The 16,535-nt window shown below is 45.8% G+C and overlaps 2 protein-coding genes across 2 annotated transcripts; both read right to left on the bottom strand.

Moving 5' to 3' along the window:
* Window positions 1-2,929: 2,929 nt before the first annotated feature.
* On the bottom strand, window positions 2,930-7,290 carry LOC136517270 (probable hexosyltransferase MUCI70). The gene is made up of 6 exons (XM_066510810.1): window positions 6,837-7,290; window positions 5,931-6,133; window positions 5,053-5,229; window positions 4,815-4,970; window positions 4,329-4,605; window positions 2,930-3,636 (listed from the first exon to the last, which is right to left on the bottom strand). Exons 1-6 carry the CDS (start codon window positions 7,153-7,155, stop codon window positions 3,398-3,400), a joined length of 1,371 nt encoding a protein of 456 aa, XP_066366907.1. The 5' UTR covers window positions 7,156-7,290; the 3' UTR covers window positions 2,930-3,397.
* A 116-nt stretch (window positions 7,291-7,406) lies between these two features.
* LOC136517282 (small ribosomal subunit protein uS9c-like) lies at window positions 7,407-9,352 on the bottom strand. The gene is made up of 2 exons (XM_066510822.1): window positions 8,919-9,352; window positions 7,407-7,843 (listed from the first exon to the last, which is right to left on the bottom strand). Exons 1-2 carry the CDS (start codon window positions 9,303-9,305, stop codon window positions 7,556-7,558), a joined length of 675 nt encoding a protein of 224 aa, XP_066366919.1. The 5' UTR covers window positions 9,306-9,352; the 3' UTR covers window positions 7,407-7,555.
* Between the last annotated feature and the right edge of the window lie 7,183 nt (window positions 9,353-16,535).

Below are 16,535 nucleotides of genomic sequence, written 5' to 3'. Positions count from 1 at the left end.
CGCCGCCACGGGGCCCCTCGCCGGTGCACACGCTCGCCCGAGGCTGAGCGCGCCGCCGCCGAGCGGCCTTGTGGCGACTCCCTTGATTCCCGAGCCCGATGCGGAGGCCGCGTGGTGGCGTGATCGACCGGCGCCGACGATTCGGGTGCTCTTCCCACACAACGTCGGAGCAACGCCGGCGGTGACAACTACGATAGGTAAGCCCCTGTCTTGTCTGTCCGTCTTCTAGGGTTAGGGTTTAACTCGACTGGATTTGTTCGTTCCAATTCATCTCCTTCTAAATGCTAAAACTTAGACTATCCCAAAATAGATCCGCACACCAACCTGGCTCTCCCAAAATGCAGTCGCGGCCATCTATCGATAGAATTTATAGGACCTCTAGGTATAGATCTAGCGGGTGAAACTTAACTTAGACAAAGAACTTGTCGATGTATCTCCCAAAGCGCAGTCGCAGCCATGGCGCCGCAGCGACGTGGCTTCGAGTGTCGGAGTAGAGGTAGCTGTGCAGTTGAGGCGCGATCCAGTGACGGCGGCGAAAGCGGTGGCGCTTCCCATCGCTCACAGCGTGCCCTCTCGATCGGACTAGGGTTAGGACGTCAGTGAGGCGCTGGCAGCTACGGTGAACCTCATATCTTGAGCTCCAACCCCCACCTTCTATTTATAGCGCTGCGTGACAAGGAGCTACTCGCCCAAAGAATAGCTGAGCGTCCCGATCAGGACGCGAGTCAAGATTCGACGCGGTCGTCGGACCGAACCTGGTGCCTCGCCAAGTCGGCAACCCCAAGTTCCCGGCCGCTGTGGCTTTGCTTTGCTGCCCGTCGTCTGGGCCTGCGAGCCCCTTGCCGCGCTCGCGCTCTTTATTGCGAGATCAAAAGAAAAGCGAATCCGATGTGCTTGCGCAGCATAGCAAGCAAACTAGCAAAGCATCCACAGTCCACAGGTCCACGAGCGATGATGATTGATCACCATTCACCACACCCAGCACTGTAGCGTGAGCGTAGTGGAGTAGTGTACTGACTACTGGATTATCCACCTGCTTACCACTGTAATATTCTTGCATTCTTTGATGATTGCCTTGTCAGACACTCAGACTTGAGATGCATGCAGCCTTGCAGGCGCTACAAGGGATCGGTTCAGGTCAACGAAACCATCATACTATCACGTAGTTCGCCGGATTTGGTGCTCAACATTCAACTCTAAGCTACCAGTAGTACATTACGATAAGCTGGTAAAACTACAGAAACGACATGGCAGCCACCAGGCAGGAGAAGAATATCCATCCGACGCAGAAAACCACAGCGTTGACAGGAAAGCTCCAATCCCGTCACAATTACCAACACAACACAAGCACCGCTTGCTTTAATATTCTTAAAGCGACCAAAAGCTTTCACTTCTTCACTAAAGCAGCTGTAGTCAACCAGTGATACTAGTACTAACACCTCTATATGTCTGTTTTGTTGCGAGAGCATCTCTCCCGCACCGACCGGGAATCACGTTCAAGTGACGCCTCCCGGTAACCGTCCAGTGCTACTGCTACGTGCGGCTAGGTGTTCTTTAGCACGGGGGTGGTGTCAGCGATGAAAGTAGGAGAAGCGTTGAGGGAAGAGATGAAAAGGAGAAAGAAAAAGTCCAGGTGAGAAAAGGCCAAAAAGGAAGCGTAAAACGAAAGGCCTCCCCGTCAAGATTCTACTGCTGATACCGAGATATACTCCACGTACTGCTGCAGTGCGTCTAAAGCTAGCAGATGAGTGAGGGCAAAGCGAAAGGCCGATACGTGTAGTTTCAAAAAAAAGAAAGAAAGAGGGATACGTACGACGGCCCCGGGTTCCAGCCGCCTTTGCGCCGGAGAGACGGGGCGTTCCGTGGACAAAATCTAGCTCGATTCCTACGTACGTGCGCGCTGGGTGCTGCTACGTGTTCGCACGCGTGCGCGTGGACTTCGGATCCTCAAAAACAAGCCTTGGATTCGCGGCATTGCCACACTCGCCACTCGGCACAGTTCGAGAGAACTTTCTTGGCATTGGATTCGGCGGCTGCAGTTACGGGTACAACCACGACTACGTCTACGAGCGTGTGCCTGCGCAGCTCCTCCCTTGAGCCGGCTGCCAAGCGATACTAGTGTCATGCTGCTAGTAGAAAGTAGATCGTCATGATGTCAAACGCACTAACCACTGTTGCAGCTCGCAATGAGACTTGAGACTAGCGAAGTCAACAATGAACGGAGTCGTGCTCCTGCTGTCGACTGTCGTGCAATCAGTTTTGTGATGGAATGGAGGAGTATATATTCATTCACGTGCGTCCTGGTCCCCCGAGCTCGCGACGATAGCGACCCCCCCTAACTACACCTCACGTCCCCATCCTTTTCCCCGAGTTTCCTCCCTGTGCATGACGACGAGCAACATTTCCCGGCACTTTCTGCGCGTCGGCAGCTGACGAGAAGTGTCGTTCGTTGCCCCCGCTCCGCAACACAACAAAAATGTCTGCACCGCAAGAAGCCCTCTCTATCCCTGCAGTGGTTTCAGCCTTGCCACACAGGCATTCATGGCTACCAACCGTCGTCCTCGGCGCCTCCCTCCAGGCCGAGCGCGGGTTAATGCCAGCGGGAGTCGGAGTGAATGCACGGCGAGGCGAGGCAGACCTCGGTTTCACGGGCTGACGGCGTCGGCGTCGGCGTCGGCATAGGATGATAGGAGTAATGGGAGAACAGGACAGGAATACACGCACACGGCCACGAGCCTACGAGCGCAGTGGCATGGCATGGCATGGTCGCATGGACGTACAGTACCTTTTTTTTTTTTCGCTTTTGCTTGTGTCGGCCTGGCAAGACAGGTCTTCTGCACTCCGAGTAGGTACGTGTTTGTACGCGCCAAATTATTGCTCCGACTCCAAATGCACATTTAAGTGAGCCCTGAGAACGAGAATCGATCAATTTCAATCACATTCCCCGGCAGCTCAGTTATCTGGTCTCTATGATTACAGTACGGCTCAATTATCTTATCTGAGCGAAGAACATGCTATGCTCCCATGCTCTGCAAGCATCTGGATTAATTAACGGCCTTAACCTGGGAGCAAGCATTCAGGATTAACGGCCTTAACCTGGGAAACGAATTCTTCCATTTTCACGGGGAGGAACGGTACACCACAGCTGCACAGGCCATCTTCGGCTGCAACAACGTCGACAACACCTTGTCGTCAGCTAGTACATCTTCCCTACCAGGCTAACCCTACCCTCTAGTACGCTGCACTCCTTCGGTGACTACTGTCTGACTGTAATTTCACTACGTCAGGATCCTTCTTATTATGAACTGGATGGAAGAAAGAAGAGAGGCTACTAGTAATCAGGCAGGCTGATCTAAAGACCAGACGACACCCAAAAGGGCCCAACTCCAGAAGGGGCTCACGTTGCCTCCTTGACGAGCGGCTTCACCTTGCGCCTGTGCCCGAAGCTGTTCACCAGGTCCTTGCGCGCGCAGACGGGGAACAGGTGCACGCCGGGCGGCCTCAGGCGCCTCAGCACGTAGGGAAAGCTCAGCTGATCCCGGGACGTGAACCTGACCACCTCGTTGAACCAGGTGCACATGAAGAGGTTGGTCAGCGGGGCGTGATCCCTCACGATCACTGAAGCTTCTGCCAGAGCTGTAATAAAAGGCAAAAAGAAATTGGATTGGTCATTGCTATGAACAGGTCGTCGAGGACCACCACTGGGAAAGGATATGCATATGCATGAACTGAAATCCTCAATTCTGAAGCGAAGCATTATGTTGGTTTCACTATTGCAGTGGTTCCCGCTCTACCAAGCCCACAAGTGGGGCTAGGGCGGGCGAATGGGCGATGGGGCTGGAATGCGTGTGAGGCCCTTTGCTCTGTATCACTGGTTCAGGGGCAGAAAAGGACCTTTGCTTTTATGCTAAACGCATGCAACTGGCCCAACTTTATTACTTGTGCCTTTTGCACAACTACAGCTAAGCAGTTGTACACTTGTACTACACGTTTGTTTCATGAACACCAAGCATGGTCGCCCACAGTATTGGATGTTATTCTATTTATTACTAAAGTGCTTTTGAGATTCAGCATCCCAAGTTCCTGTCCACAGGTGTAAACTGTTAATGCTACCATGGTTCTTACAGGGACTACTTATATAAAGCGAAAAAATGATGAATGCTTCACAAAAAAACAGACAACAAGTAATGTCGACATGTAAACCAGGGAGCCCAAACAAGTCAAGAGACTTAACACATACCAAAATATGCGAGAGCGCGAAGTAAAAGGAGACATAAAAAAAGTTTCAGATGCAAACAACGGTATGCATGTTGAGATTAGAAATGAACCTTTCTTTCCATTGAATCTTTTCTCATCAGGGATGCCATCTTGTCGGTACTGATCCAACTGCGCTTCAACTTCTTCTGAAGTTGCTTTGTGTTTCTTAACAATTGCTTTTGCCTCGTCGTACAGGCTACTCCGAACTCCATGTTCAGATAACGCTAAAGAAGAGTTTGAACGCCACAGAAGGGCTTCAAGGACTCCCAATGGGTCTCTCCGGAACTGAGATTTTGAATCCACCCAAATTGAGTACCGCGCCATGGGGAAAAGGCGATGGCTTATCAGCTGAAGAGGAACATTCACCAAAAACAGAGTCAGTTATTAAAAATTGATAATCTACACTGCGATAGTATGCAGCAGTATAGAAACACTGATACTAATATGTGTGCTGATATTCTCTTGTTCAGGAATACCAGAGGGCAAAGACCAAAAACAGAACATTAGTACACTGCATTATTTTTCTCTACACCAAAAGCCAATGAAAATTTCCATACCTTGGGAATTTTCCCATTCAATCGTTGATCTGAGAAAGGAAGATCGCTAACAAGAATGATCCGCCATAGGTCAATCATGAGGTCTTCACCGATCTTGTGTCCTTCCTCCTCTTGAGCTGCACGAGTGACTTCATCCCAGAAAGCTACATAGCAAACCTAGAAAAAAATCACAAGCATCTGTCAACAAACAGGAAAAAAGCTGAAGATAATAACCTCCAACACAAGATTGACAAGAGACCTTTCTGATGGAGTTTTCGGTCATCCCTATAGGCTGGTGAAGGTCGTCACCTCCACCAAATGCACAAGTTGCAACAACTACTTCACAGGATCTCATGTATTCTTTGTCAACATCAGAAACTCTGAACCCTCCATTTTCATTATAGAAGCCACAGTGCACTGTCACACTTTTCTTCATCTGTAACATTCAGTCACAATACCATAGGAGTGGCATGTATTAAACCATTATAATTAAAATATTTTTTTCTCGAACCACGCAGGAGAGCTGTGCGTCATTTCATTAAGGTAGAAAAATATGTACATGAGTCCAGAAGGACCCAAACTCGAGTACAAGAACACCACTCACACCAACACCCCAGAAAATAAGCTACAGGCGCGCCACAGGCTACTAGAAAAAAAAACATCAGCGACTACAGGCCTAAAAACCAATGGCCAGCAACCTGGGCATGAGCTCCTGGAGCTTTGAAGCCCCTGCAGAACACCAGAGCCCATTGTAGACAATGCGATATCTACTTGGTGTGAGTGGTAGAAAATGCGATATCTACTTGGTGAGTAGTTGCCAAATGGGAATAGGGAGATACTCCATCCTTTCCAAATTATAAGACGTTTTGGCATTTCTAGATTCATAGCTTTTGCTACGTATCTAGATACATGTTATGTCTAGATACATAGTAAAAGCTATGAATCTAGAAATGCCAAAACGTCTTATAAATTTGGGACGGAGGAAGATGTACCACCTGATATCTGAAGGTTGTAAAATGGAACCAATTGCATATCAGGGTTTAATTGCAACTAAAACAGCTTGAAGTTTCTGAGTAACTAGAACATCTGAGGCGATATCCAAAAACTCACTGAAATTTAAATGCTAAAAAAGTTAACCTTGAAGCTTTCTTTTCGTTCAGTGAGTGTCTGGTATCCTGTGAACGAGTTAAACCGTGAATTCTCTGTATGTGATGGTGTATCATTGTCGATATGAGGCAGACTTGATCTGTACACAACTTCCTTGATTGACAAATTTGTTTCAGGAATTTCTGGAAGCTCCAGATTTTGAAGCTTCTCAGGATCAAGAAACTTCAGGCATGCTGTAAATGCAACAATGCTTTAATTATAAGCAGAGTACAATACATGTCTTAGTTGTTGTATCGTGAGATTCTACAAGTGCAAAGAAGGAAAACAAGAGAAAAGTAAAGGAAACTTTGCTATAACCATAAGAAACCAGAACGATCAGTAAATATGTGAGCTTAAAAGCACTAAACAAGTAGAACAGTTTAGCTTCAGTTTTTGCTAGTCTAGGTCGAAATAGTACAGTATTGTAAATCCCTCTCCAGACTACTTTAGCCAATCGGCATTATTAACAGCTGTTCTAGGTTTTATACATAACCCGAAGAGGAAACAAATCTGAGATTGTTTGTGCCCAACCCTTCAATGTAGCAATATTACATTTACAGATCACAGGTGCATATTACGCGATAACAACTAGAAGTAACAATAAATCAGATAGTATCAAGCACACCACCAAGAATAAAGAGAATACCTCAACATATATAAAACTAACAATGGAACTAAGCAGGTCTACATTTGTATTCTAATAAAAAAACACTTTACTGTAAACAGACAACTGAACGAACTGAGCACAGCATTATAATACAGTCACACTATTTCTTCTAAAAAAAATAATAGTCACACTACGCATTCCCGAATTAAAAGTACCAAACCAATAATTATATTAAGACGCGGTCCTATCGACAGGAATTATAAGGGTTTAAGAATCGAGTGTGGGCTTACACTTCCTGGCGCCATCAGCGGCGAGGGCGTTGCGGGAGAGGCGACTGATGTCCGCGAAGGACGGCGGAGGCAGTGTGGAGGAGCGGGAAGGCGTGAGGCGGTAGGACTCGTAGAGGAGGAGGGATACGGCGAGGGCGGCGAGGAGGAGCGGCACGCCCAGCTGCGCGGCGCGGAAGAGGATGCGGCGGCGGCGCGCCGAAGCGGAGACGGGGCCGCGGGAGCGCTTTCGGCGGACGCGGACGCGCACCTTACCGGTGGCCTCGTCGTCGTCGGAGACGGAGATGGAGATGCCTTGGATCAGCGACGACGACGACGGCATGACCGGAGCCCGGAGCTGTGGGGAGTGGGCACGGAGGGGGAGGGCCGGTTGCCTTCACTGGTCTCCAAGGTGCTTTGGGTTGGGTTGGGTTGGGCTGCGGGATTCCGGATGGTATGCTTTTGGGTTGAGTTGGGTTGGGCTGCGCCGTTCCGGATGGTATGCCTTGGTATCCTTTTTTTAAGGAGCACTTTATTCTTACTAGTCTGCTGATTACAAGTTCGCTCAATGCAGAATATACTTGACCAACAGAGTTGGTGAGCAACCTCAAGAAGTTTGCTTCAGGAAAAGAATACTATAGATATGTCGCGTCCATTAAAGAATTTGCACAGCAGTTGACAGAGAAAAAAAAGAAAGACCTCTGTGGAAGTGGCAATACAAAAACTGCAACGAGTGAACATCCTCAACGCTTTGAGAACTGGGGCCGCTTGCGTGCCTTCTTGAGACCAGCCTTCTTCCTTTCAACAATACGGGTGTCCCTTGTCAGCAAACCTTCTGACTTCAGAGGAACTCTGTTAGCATTGCTGATCTTCAACAACGCACGGGCAACGCCAAGGCAAATTGCCTGGGCCTGGCCTGAGAGACCACCCCCATGTACTTTCACAAAGACATCATAGTTGTTCTCAAACCCTAGAGTCATCAAGGGTACCTTGCAGTACTCCATCCACATTGGATTTCCCTGCAGATACTCCTGCATGTTTCGAAAAAAATCAGCAAGCACAGTTGATCAAATAAACACCTTCAACTAGATCAGTTGTCTTGATTGAAGTTGTGTTTTCAGTTCACATTAATTAATAGGTGTGTTGTGTTGTATACTAATACTTGTGCAAACAAGCCTGATGAGAAAGTGGCTGGAAATGAACCTCTAGGTTGGTGCCTCGGTGGTATGCAATCCTTCAGGCATTTACGAAGTTTATAAACTGACACCATAGTTTGCATTATCTATCCAAATTGCAGATAATATCATGACTGCAATGCAACTGCTTTCTGAAACAGAAAAAGATCTGTGATGGGTCCTTCGTGGAAAGGATCACAGATCAGATAGACAGCACTGAATTTGTACAAATTTTGTGTCCACAGTTCAGACCACGATGGACTCGAATATTTTCTTCCTCAAGCAACTGACAAATGGAATTCAAACACTTTCAGCAAAGACCAATGCCTGCACCTCGCAGGCAAACTAGAAATAACAACCACACAGACCAGCAGGCCAATGACAGCTGCCTCAGTGCCTCCTGCTTTTGAAGTTGACAAAACCAACAAAGATAATGCAAAGAGCCACATAGCTGCTGCCAAGATAGATTTTATATCTAAACTTTGACACTAACCTTGTAAAATGATCCAAAATTTGAAGTAAAACTACATATACGCTAACCACTTTGTCATTCTCGCCAAAAATTTGGTTTTTAAAAGTTTATTACTTCAGCTTGCCAGTTACTTCATTTTTAACTTGAAGCTTTCCATTTGATGTTATCGCCATTTTACTTCTTCCACATTTCTTTCACAAGTCTTTACCGCCAGGCATCGAAGCTTCAGTGTCTTTGTTCTACTATAAGATGTACGTAATAAGCACATTGGCAGATATCAGTAACAATGATTTGTGCTGCACGATTTTGACCACAACGGTTTAGTTCGTCTCCTGAAATTCTAAGGTGTTCAAATTGCAGATTTGCAGGGATAGTACTACAGATTGCAATGCGGCCCAAACGACACAATGGAGCGACATTGGTGTAATCAGTGCGTGCATTTGTCGGATTGACAGGCACCTTAGCGTCGCGGAAGTTGATGAAGACCTTGCCGGTGCCCTCCTGGAGCACGACGCGGGCGATGGCCGTCTTGCGGCGGCCCGTGGCGGTGATCCGCTGCGCCGCGAACCCGCCCGGCAGCCGCTGCTTCACATACTTCCGCAGCGCGATTCCCGACAGCGCATCCTCCTCCGCCTCCTCCTCGACGGCCACCACCTCCTCCGCGGGCAGGTCCGCCTCGGACGGCTCCGCGGCCTCGGCCGCGGAGGCGCGGAGCGCGAGACTGGCGGCGCGGCAGGAGGTGGAGCGCAGTCGCAGAAGCGGGGCCGGGTGGGGCTTGTAGGTGGAGGTCGATGGGAGGGAGAGGTGGGAGAGGGCGGCGGCGAGGGAGGAGACGGAGAGCGCCATGCTTCGGCGTGCGCTGATGGGCGAGCGGGCGCTGTGGATAGGGAGCGTCGTGGCGAAGGGGATAAGCTAACGCTGACGCTGCGCTCTGCAGCTGCAGGTGGCAGCACAGGGCGGGTCTCCGCCGTTGGACCAGAAGCCAAGGGTCGAGATTAGCATGGGATCTTAACTTCTCGTTTCCAAGGACACGTGCCATTAGCTTTGTTCTAAGTTAAACATTATTACCGACCAACCATTTTAAAGCATTCTTATAGTTTCACAACATATAAATATATATTATATATTATGAAAGTATTTCTTGTAATGAATCTAAAAACATAATCTGATAACATGAACCTATATATTGAAATCAATTGTCAAAGATATAAAATATTTGGCTTAGGACCCATCTAATGCGACATGTAATAAAAAAAAACAAAGGGAGTACTAGGGAAATCTATTACATTTTGGGTTTTATTTAATCCAAATTCATGGTAGATCATTGGTATCTTTTAGATGCTCTGCCTAAGAGCCTGTGTAGTATGGCTCTGACTTCGTCTCGGGTAGGAGTTTTCTATGGAGGAACCGGATCTAGGAGAAGTTATTTTTTCTAATGAATAGTAGAGAAGAGCCGTTTTAGTTGAGGAGCCGGAGGTGTAAACGCTCCCCTCAAGCGCTCTTCTGAAGAAGCACTACAGAAGGAGCAGAATCAAACATGCCACAAACCTTTGTTATGAACCTCAATTCTTAGTAATCGCATAGGGAAGTCTATTCACTTTTATAAAAACATTGAAAATATAAAAAATCTCATATTTCAGAATAGTTCGATGTGTGCCCACGGCACAGCTGCGTAAAAATCTTGTATTTCAAAGAGAACCTTAGCTCTTGAAAGACATCGGCAGGTGCAACATTGTAAAAAAACATCATTAGCTCTAGCAACAACGGTTGGTAATAAGCGAGGGTTTTAGGACATTCACAATGCAGAAACTACCGTATAACGACCACTATTTTCTACAAAAATGGCAATAGAAATATTGAGAGTGGTGATTTAGGCGATCATGTACAATAATAGAATGATGAATGGTATTAATAAGAATTTAATGTTAATTTGTTATTGTGAGACTTCTTTATACCTTATCTATCTCCACTTAATGACGAACTAAAACTTTTTTAGGGAACTTGATTACATGCTCCATAATTATATATTTTAAAGAGTACTTCCTCCGTCCTGTAATATAGTATATTCTAGCATTTAGAAAATGTCCTCAAACATAATGCATTCTAAGGATAAAAAATAGTTTTGTATTAAATACTTTCTATTTATCAACCAATCACTATTAATCATGTTGATGATAGTGTCTGATTAGGAAATAAAATGAGGGTACAGAAAATAAAAAGAGGGTACATGCTTCTTTTATGTTCTCTCTTAATTTCTCTTAAAATTAATAGAATGCACTGTATTACAGGATAGACAGAGTAACTAAATAGTGAGTATTCTCTATGTGGCACTAAGGGCTTGTTTGGTTCCACCCCCTAAAGTTTAGTGGCTCCTAAAGTTTAGTGACCCCTCTAAAGTTTAGTGACCCATGTTTGGTTATAGTGACTAAAAACCACTAAAGCAGCTGTCACATGTACACTTTAGTCACTTTTAGCTACCCCTTGGTAACTAAAAGTCACTAAACTCTAATGGCTCCTAAACTTTAGTGGGGGTGTTTGTAACACCTTCGATGTTATACTGTAAATCATTTACTAAAACATGTCATGAGCATCATGTTATGTGTTAATGCTTATAATAAAGTGTGTAAATCAATTTCCGTAACTCAAAATGATCGGCAGAAATGGGAAATGAAAGTTGATTTGATAGTTATGTTATATCACTTAGGGTTTAAAATCATTTTTTATCGAACAAAAATAATATAGAACATATATGCAACACTTAAATAAAGTTGAAAGTACAAACTTTGTAGATAACAATGAAATACTTGGTGTTGATAAATAATGTTGCTAGCTTATATTTCTAAGGGTTTGGAAATGCAACTAGAAATAGAAAATCATTCAACACTTAGAAGATTTCATGAACTTTTGGTGAGCTAGACCTTGCAATGTTTGGTAATTTTTGTACGGCAATCTGGTTAAGAATTAGGGTAGTGTTATGGATTGTTTTAGTAGCCTTATGTACCCTCTAATTTATGGTGAAGATGGTTTGGTTGTTTGGCCAACCGATTAGTTGATTTAGACACTTTAAAAAGCGTGCATGGCACGTCCTTGGTCGGTTTCCTCGCGTAGGCGCAGTCACCACGCCCCTGAGCTGACGTCGGCGCGCTGGCCACGCTTAGCTGGCCGCTATGGCCGACAACCCTGGCGCGCAGCGGCCCCACCTCACTGTCGTGCTGCTACCGCCGTACTCCCATCGCGCGCTATGTGCTGCCGCTGGCGCCGCTGCCAGTGCCACTAGGGTTGCCTGCGTTAGCTCTGCTACGCTGCACTGCTCCGCGAGCCACGGGCGCCGCTACCGCTATCGTCACATCACCGCGCTGCGTCACTGGCCACCTTGGTACTGCACGCATAGGGTCACGACCCCCCATGTGCACCGGCTCTGCCTTCAGCCGTGTCCCACCGAAGCGGCACAATGCCTCTCTGCACCGTGCCACTGCCACTGTTGCCTTGCTCTACCCGCATGTGTAGCCTGTAACACCCCAGGTGTTTGTCACCAGTTAAGCAATGGGTTTGAGCTCAAACATGACATGTCAAGTGGTAATCAAGGTGTCAAGATCAAATCTACATGATGGAGCTTCAACTTAAACTTGGGCCACGCACAATTGCTTACATATGGACCCTTGTTAAGATTATGCAAGAGTAATTCTAAACATGCTTCTTCCATGTACATTACATCCACATGCATCCATCTAGACCCGTGGAAAAGTTTCATGAAGTTTGGAATCAAAAAGTCATATGAAATGATAAGTCATATCTTTGCATGAATTACTTTATCAAGTGAATGGAAACATATGAAGTCAACCAAACCTTGTAACCTTGCTCAAACAACTCTAATTGAACTCTACAACAAAAGTTATGAAGGGTTCGTGTTGAGCGAAGGTGGAGAAAATGTCCGAAAATAATGGAAACCCTATATTTTGTAGCAGAAAGGACTTTGCGTTGACTGAGAAATAAAGTTGACTTCTGGACTAGATATGAGGTTTGACCAAAAATGAAAGTTGAAGAAAAGTTTGAGTATAACAAACTTTGTTAAAGGACCAAGTCATGATTTAGCTTTGAAATAGATCAAAACAGTGCTCAAAGTATAAGAGAAAAAGCTGAAATCAACCCGACCGTGTTTGCAGTCCGGATTTCACCGATATCGATGTTGACATCCCGCGTTCTCCAAATTTTGCTAAGAAACTTGAGTTAGTCCAAAAATAAAAGTTCAAGGTTATGTTATGGAGAAGAGAATGCAAAAAGTTGCACTAAGTTTGATCGAGTTTCGACCTCCGAAAGCGAGTTTCCGTGATCGTTGTTAACATATTGACACTATCATCTTGGAGCTTAATTATCCGCTGTTACAAAGCTCAAATGGCCGGGCACCTTAAATAAGAAACGTAGAGCAGGCCGAGGTGAACAAATTTCGTTTATGGCCCAATGTCTAATTCGGCCTGGAAGCGGCCCAAAATGGCATTCCACCTTGCCCATGTCGCTGCCCGCCACGTGCTCGGTAGAATGCCTCAAGGGGCGACGCGTGCCCGTGCGTGGCCGCCATGCACAGAGCATGCCCGCCATTGCTGCCGCGTGGTATGCCACTGTCGCGTCGCTGCGCCCTCCTGAAGTGGATGCCGAGCTTGTTCCCTCTCTCACTCGCACCCTCTCTGCCTCCTTCTCGCCCAGCCTCTCTATGCTCGCGCGCGAACGCCGAGCTCCGCCATGGCCGTCGAGGCAGCTCCTTTGCCACTGCCGTTCCCCTTCCGTCGAGCGCCCTTGTAGTTCCCATTCGCCTCCACCGCAGTCGCTCCATGATCTACTGTCTGTGCCGCGCCTCCGGGCTTCCGTAGCTGACCGCGCCATGGCCACCGTCGCTGGCTGCCGGTCGCCACCAACGGCCATGCATGGCCAGGCCACTGCAGGCCGACGCAGACCGTGCAAAAGCCTTGAACCGGTGCGCGCAGGACCGCACGTGCTGCGACGCCACTGCCGCGTCGCCTCGCTGCTGCCACTACCAGTCGTACGCGAGCGCCGTCATGGCTGGGGCGGGCCAAGTTTGCCGTTGCCATGGCCAAGCCACCTCGGGCCGCCTCTCGGCCATCCGTGACCACCAGCGGGTGCGGGAGGACACCCTGGTGCTCCTCCTCCACTTCACCACCGCCGTTAAGCCTCCTCCGGCCGTCAGTGGCGAACTCCCACGCCTCCCCTGCTGTGTTCTGCGACCAGGGGCCTCGGGCTCAAATTCGACAAAGTAAAGGGGCCTAACTGCGAAGTCAGTGACTCATGTGAATAGTGCCATAAGGACTGGTTTATAATTATTTTGTAGGAACTTTGGAAATTCATAGTAAATCATAGAAAATTCGTAAAATAGTAAATGTGGACTTTTTGGAATCCTTGTAAAATTCTCTATGCACTAGATCTATAATATTACATGTTTTACTTTAAAGTTTTAGCTGTAAAAATATATTTATGCAGCTAGGTTTGTAATGCTAGTGGTATTTGTCTTTTTTATAACTGTAGATCTAGGGCTCCAAATGGAGTGAAATTTTTGTGGCATGCTACTCATGTGATAGTTGATGTGTGGTAAAAATTTCATGAGTATTGGATGAAGTATGAGTGAGTTATTGGTTTATCTTGCTCTCACATGATTTCTTGCTTTAGCAACTTGTCTTTTTCATAGAGGTTGCTATACATATTCAAATGGAGTGAAATTTGTACAGTAGACTTTGAGAGGATATGTGAGCCACTGTAATTTTTGTAGAATTTATTGTATACTTTTGGTATATGTTCATTAAGTCACCTTGTTATCTAAAATAAATTAAGAAATGCATTAAAAGAATTTATTTGGTCATGGACACTAGGTTTTCTGGTGTTCTTTAGTCATGTGTGATATGTTGGTAAAGTTGGTTTTGCCCAATTATGAATTTGCAACATAAGTTAATAATTATTTTCTTGCCGATGTGGTTTATGGACAGATCTGGGAGCTTAGCAAAGTTCTTCATGATATTGTGCTTTGTTGTGAAACTTGTTTATACAAAAGTTGTAGATAATTCATGTATCTAGCTGCTGTTAAAGTTTGGTGCCATTTGGCCAAGTAGTTTAAGAGTTACAGTTGTTCAAAGTTGGGTTATACAATTGATTGCTTTCTGTCAATTATGGACCAGTTTCTATAAATGGATATAATTGACTTAGTTAACTTGAGAATCATGATAAGATGATTAAAGATGAATTGTAGAAAATTCTATAATCTTTCCAGATTGTCTTGTTGCATGTCTTTTGGATTAGTACAACTCCTGTTATGAGTAAAATTAGCTGCTGCTGTTGCAGCCTTGACTCTGTGATTTCTGTGAATAACTTGTTTGCTTGATATGAGTTTATGTGAGTGGCTTGCTCTCTATAGTTAGTGGTGTGAGGTTAGTTAAATAGCTATTGGTGTCTATGTCTTGCATAATGTTGTGTTTGTCTTGAATGTTTATGTGATGCATCTTGTGTTACAATTCATCACATTCATACACACGCATCTTGCATCTCATCTAGGTGCGCTAGATGAACCACGTGAAGAACATGATGTTGGAGCCGAACCCGAAGACGATGTATGGAGGATCTATCCTGAAGATGGAAGGGCTAAGCAAGTGTTAGGACCTGTGATATCACCAGGATGGTGCAAGCTAATTGAACTGACTTGTGTTGGATCCCAGGCAAGCCCCGGAGCATTCTAAGTCTCCTACTTTATAAAAGCAATTCTTTCTATATATATGAGTTTATCTATATTGTTGCATTAAGTTGTAGGAGTTGATTGAAACTGTTGATGCATTTATTACTATCCTTGCCTACCTTACTACCTTGTTACCCTGTTAGGTCAGGATCGAATAACTGCTTAGCCTTGCTTAGACCGGTAGCGATCGGTGATATCCGGTCACCTACATTATAGGTGATTACTGGAAGAATTTAGCTATGGAAAGAATGATATCCTAGAATTAACCATGTGTGATGGATAATTGGAGACCGGATGGAAAAAATTGGAGGCAACCAGACAGGGTTCTGGGGTGCTGTTAGTTTCCGTCTGTGTCGATTAAGGACCGACCGTTGTTGGGCCTCGAGTCATGTTGAACGCATGCCTTACATTTAGCTGGCCGGATAAAGTACCTTCCGACCGCGAAGCTGGGAGATTTTTTGGGCCGAGTAGATTGCCCGCAGCGCACTATGCCGAAGCAGGTGTGGTAGGACCCAGGGGCGAGATGATAAGACCAAAGTGCAGTCGGTCGGCCCCCGGGTACATGTGGTTCCTGGCAAACTCGAGATTCCTGGAAAGTTGACTCGGTGATCAATATCTCACTTTAGCGGGTGAGTGAGGTTTGTGTAAGGAATAAATTACCAGCTGGTTAGGAATCGATTCGAATCGCCATCGCTCCTGGATAGTGAGCACTTGACTCGAGTTATGGCATTGTAGTAATTATTATGGAACAATGATGGTTATCTGGATGGTATGGGATATGCTAAATCTAAATTGGTAACTGGATGTTATTGGTTAATCAAGTGATTGCTATAGTATAGGTGCTTACCTAGATGGATAGGTCATAATAAAGATGATGCAAAGTACTTAAAATGGTTTCTTCATGATAGCTTATGCTTTTCACAAACAAGTCAGCTAGCCCACTAAAGAAAGCCTTGCATAATCCTTGGTGTCGCTTTATTTTCGTTTAAGACGGGTAAGTCTGGCTGAGTACATTCAAGTACTCAGGGTTTATCCCACCTTGTTGCAGGTGATGTTCTTGACCTGTTGATGATGGTGGCTAACCACCGGTGGGCTCAGTGATTCTATACTTACTTCTCATCTATATGCTTTTGTCGGATGATGTCACTATGCTAGCAATATATTTGGAACTTATATTAATGTAATCATTTGAAAGCTATGTTGTTTTCACTAAGCGGTTTTGAAACCCAAACTTGTACTATTATTTGTTAACCCCTTTGTAATATTATTTCTGCTGCAACCCGATGTATGTGATGTGTATTTGCTTAATCACGCGATCTTGGTTGTGATGTTGATTTACCGAGGTC

The sequence above is a fragment of the Miscanthus floridulus genome, chromosome 2, assembly GCF_019320115.1.
Source record: "Miscanthus floridulus cultivar M001 chromosome 2, ASM1932011v1, whole genome shotgun sequence".
Classification (NCBI taxonomy): domain Eukaryota; kingdom Viridiplantae; phylum Streptophyta; class Magnoliopsida; order Poales; family Poaceae; genus Miscanthus; species Miscanthus floridulus.
The sequence above is the reverse complement of the archived record's forward strand: the minus strand, read 5'-3'. Positions and strand labels throughout refer to the sequence as shown.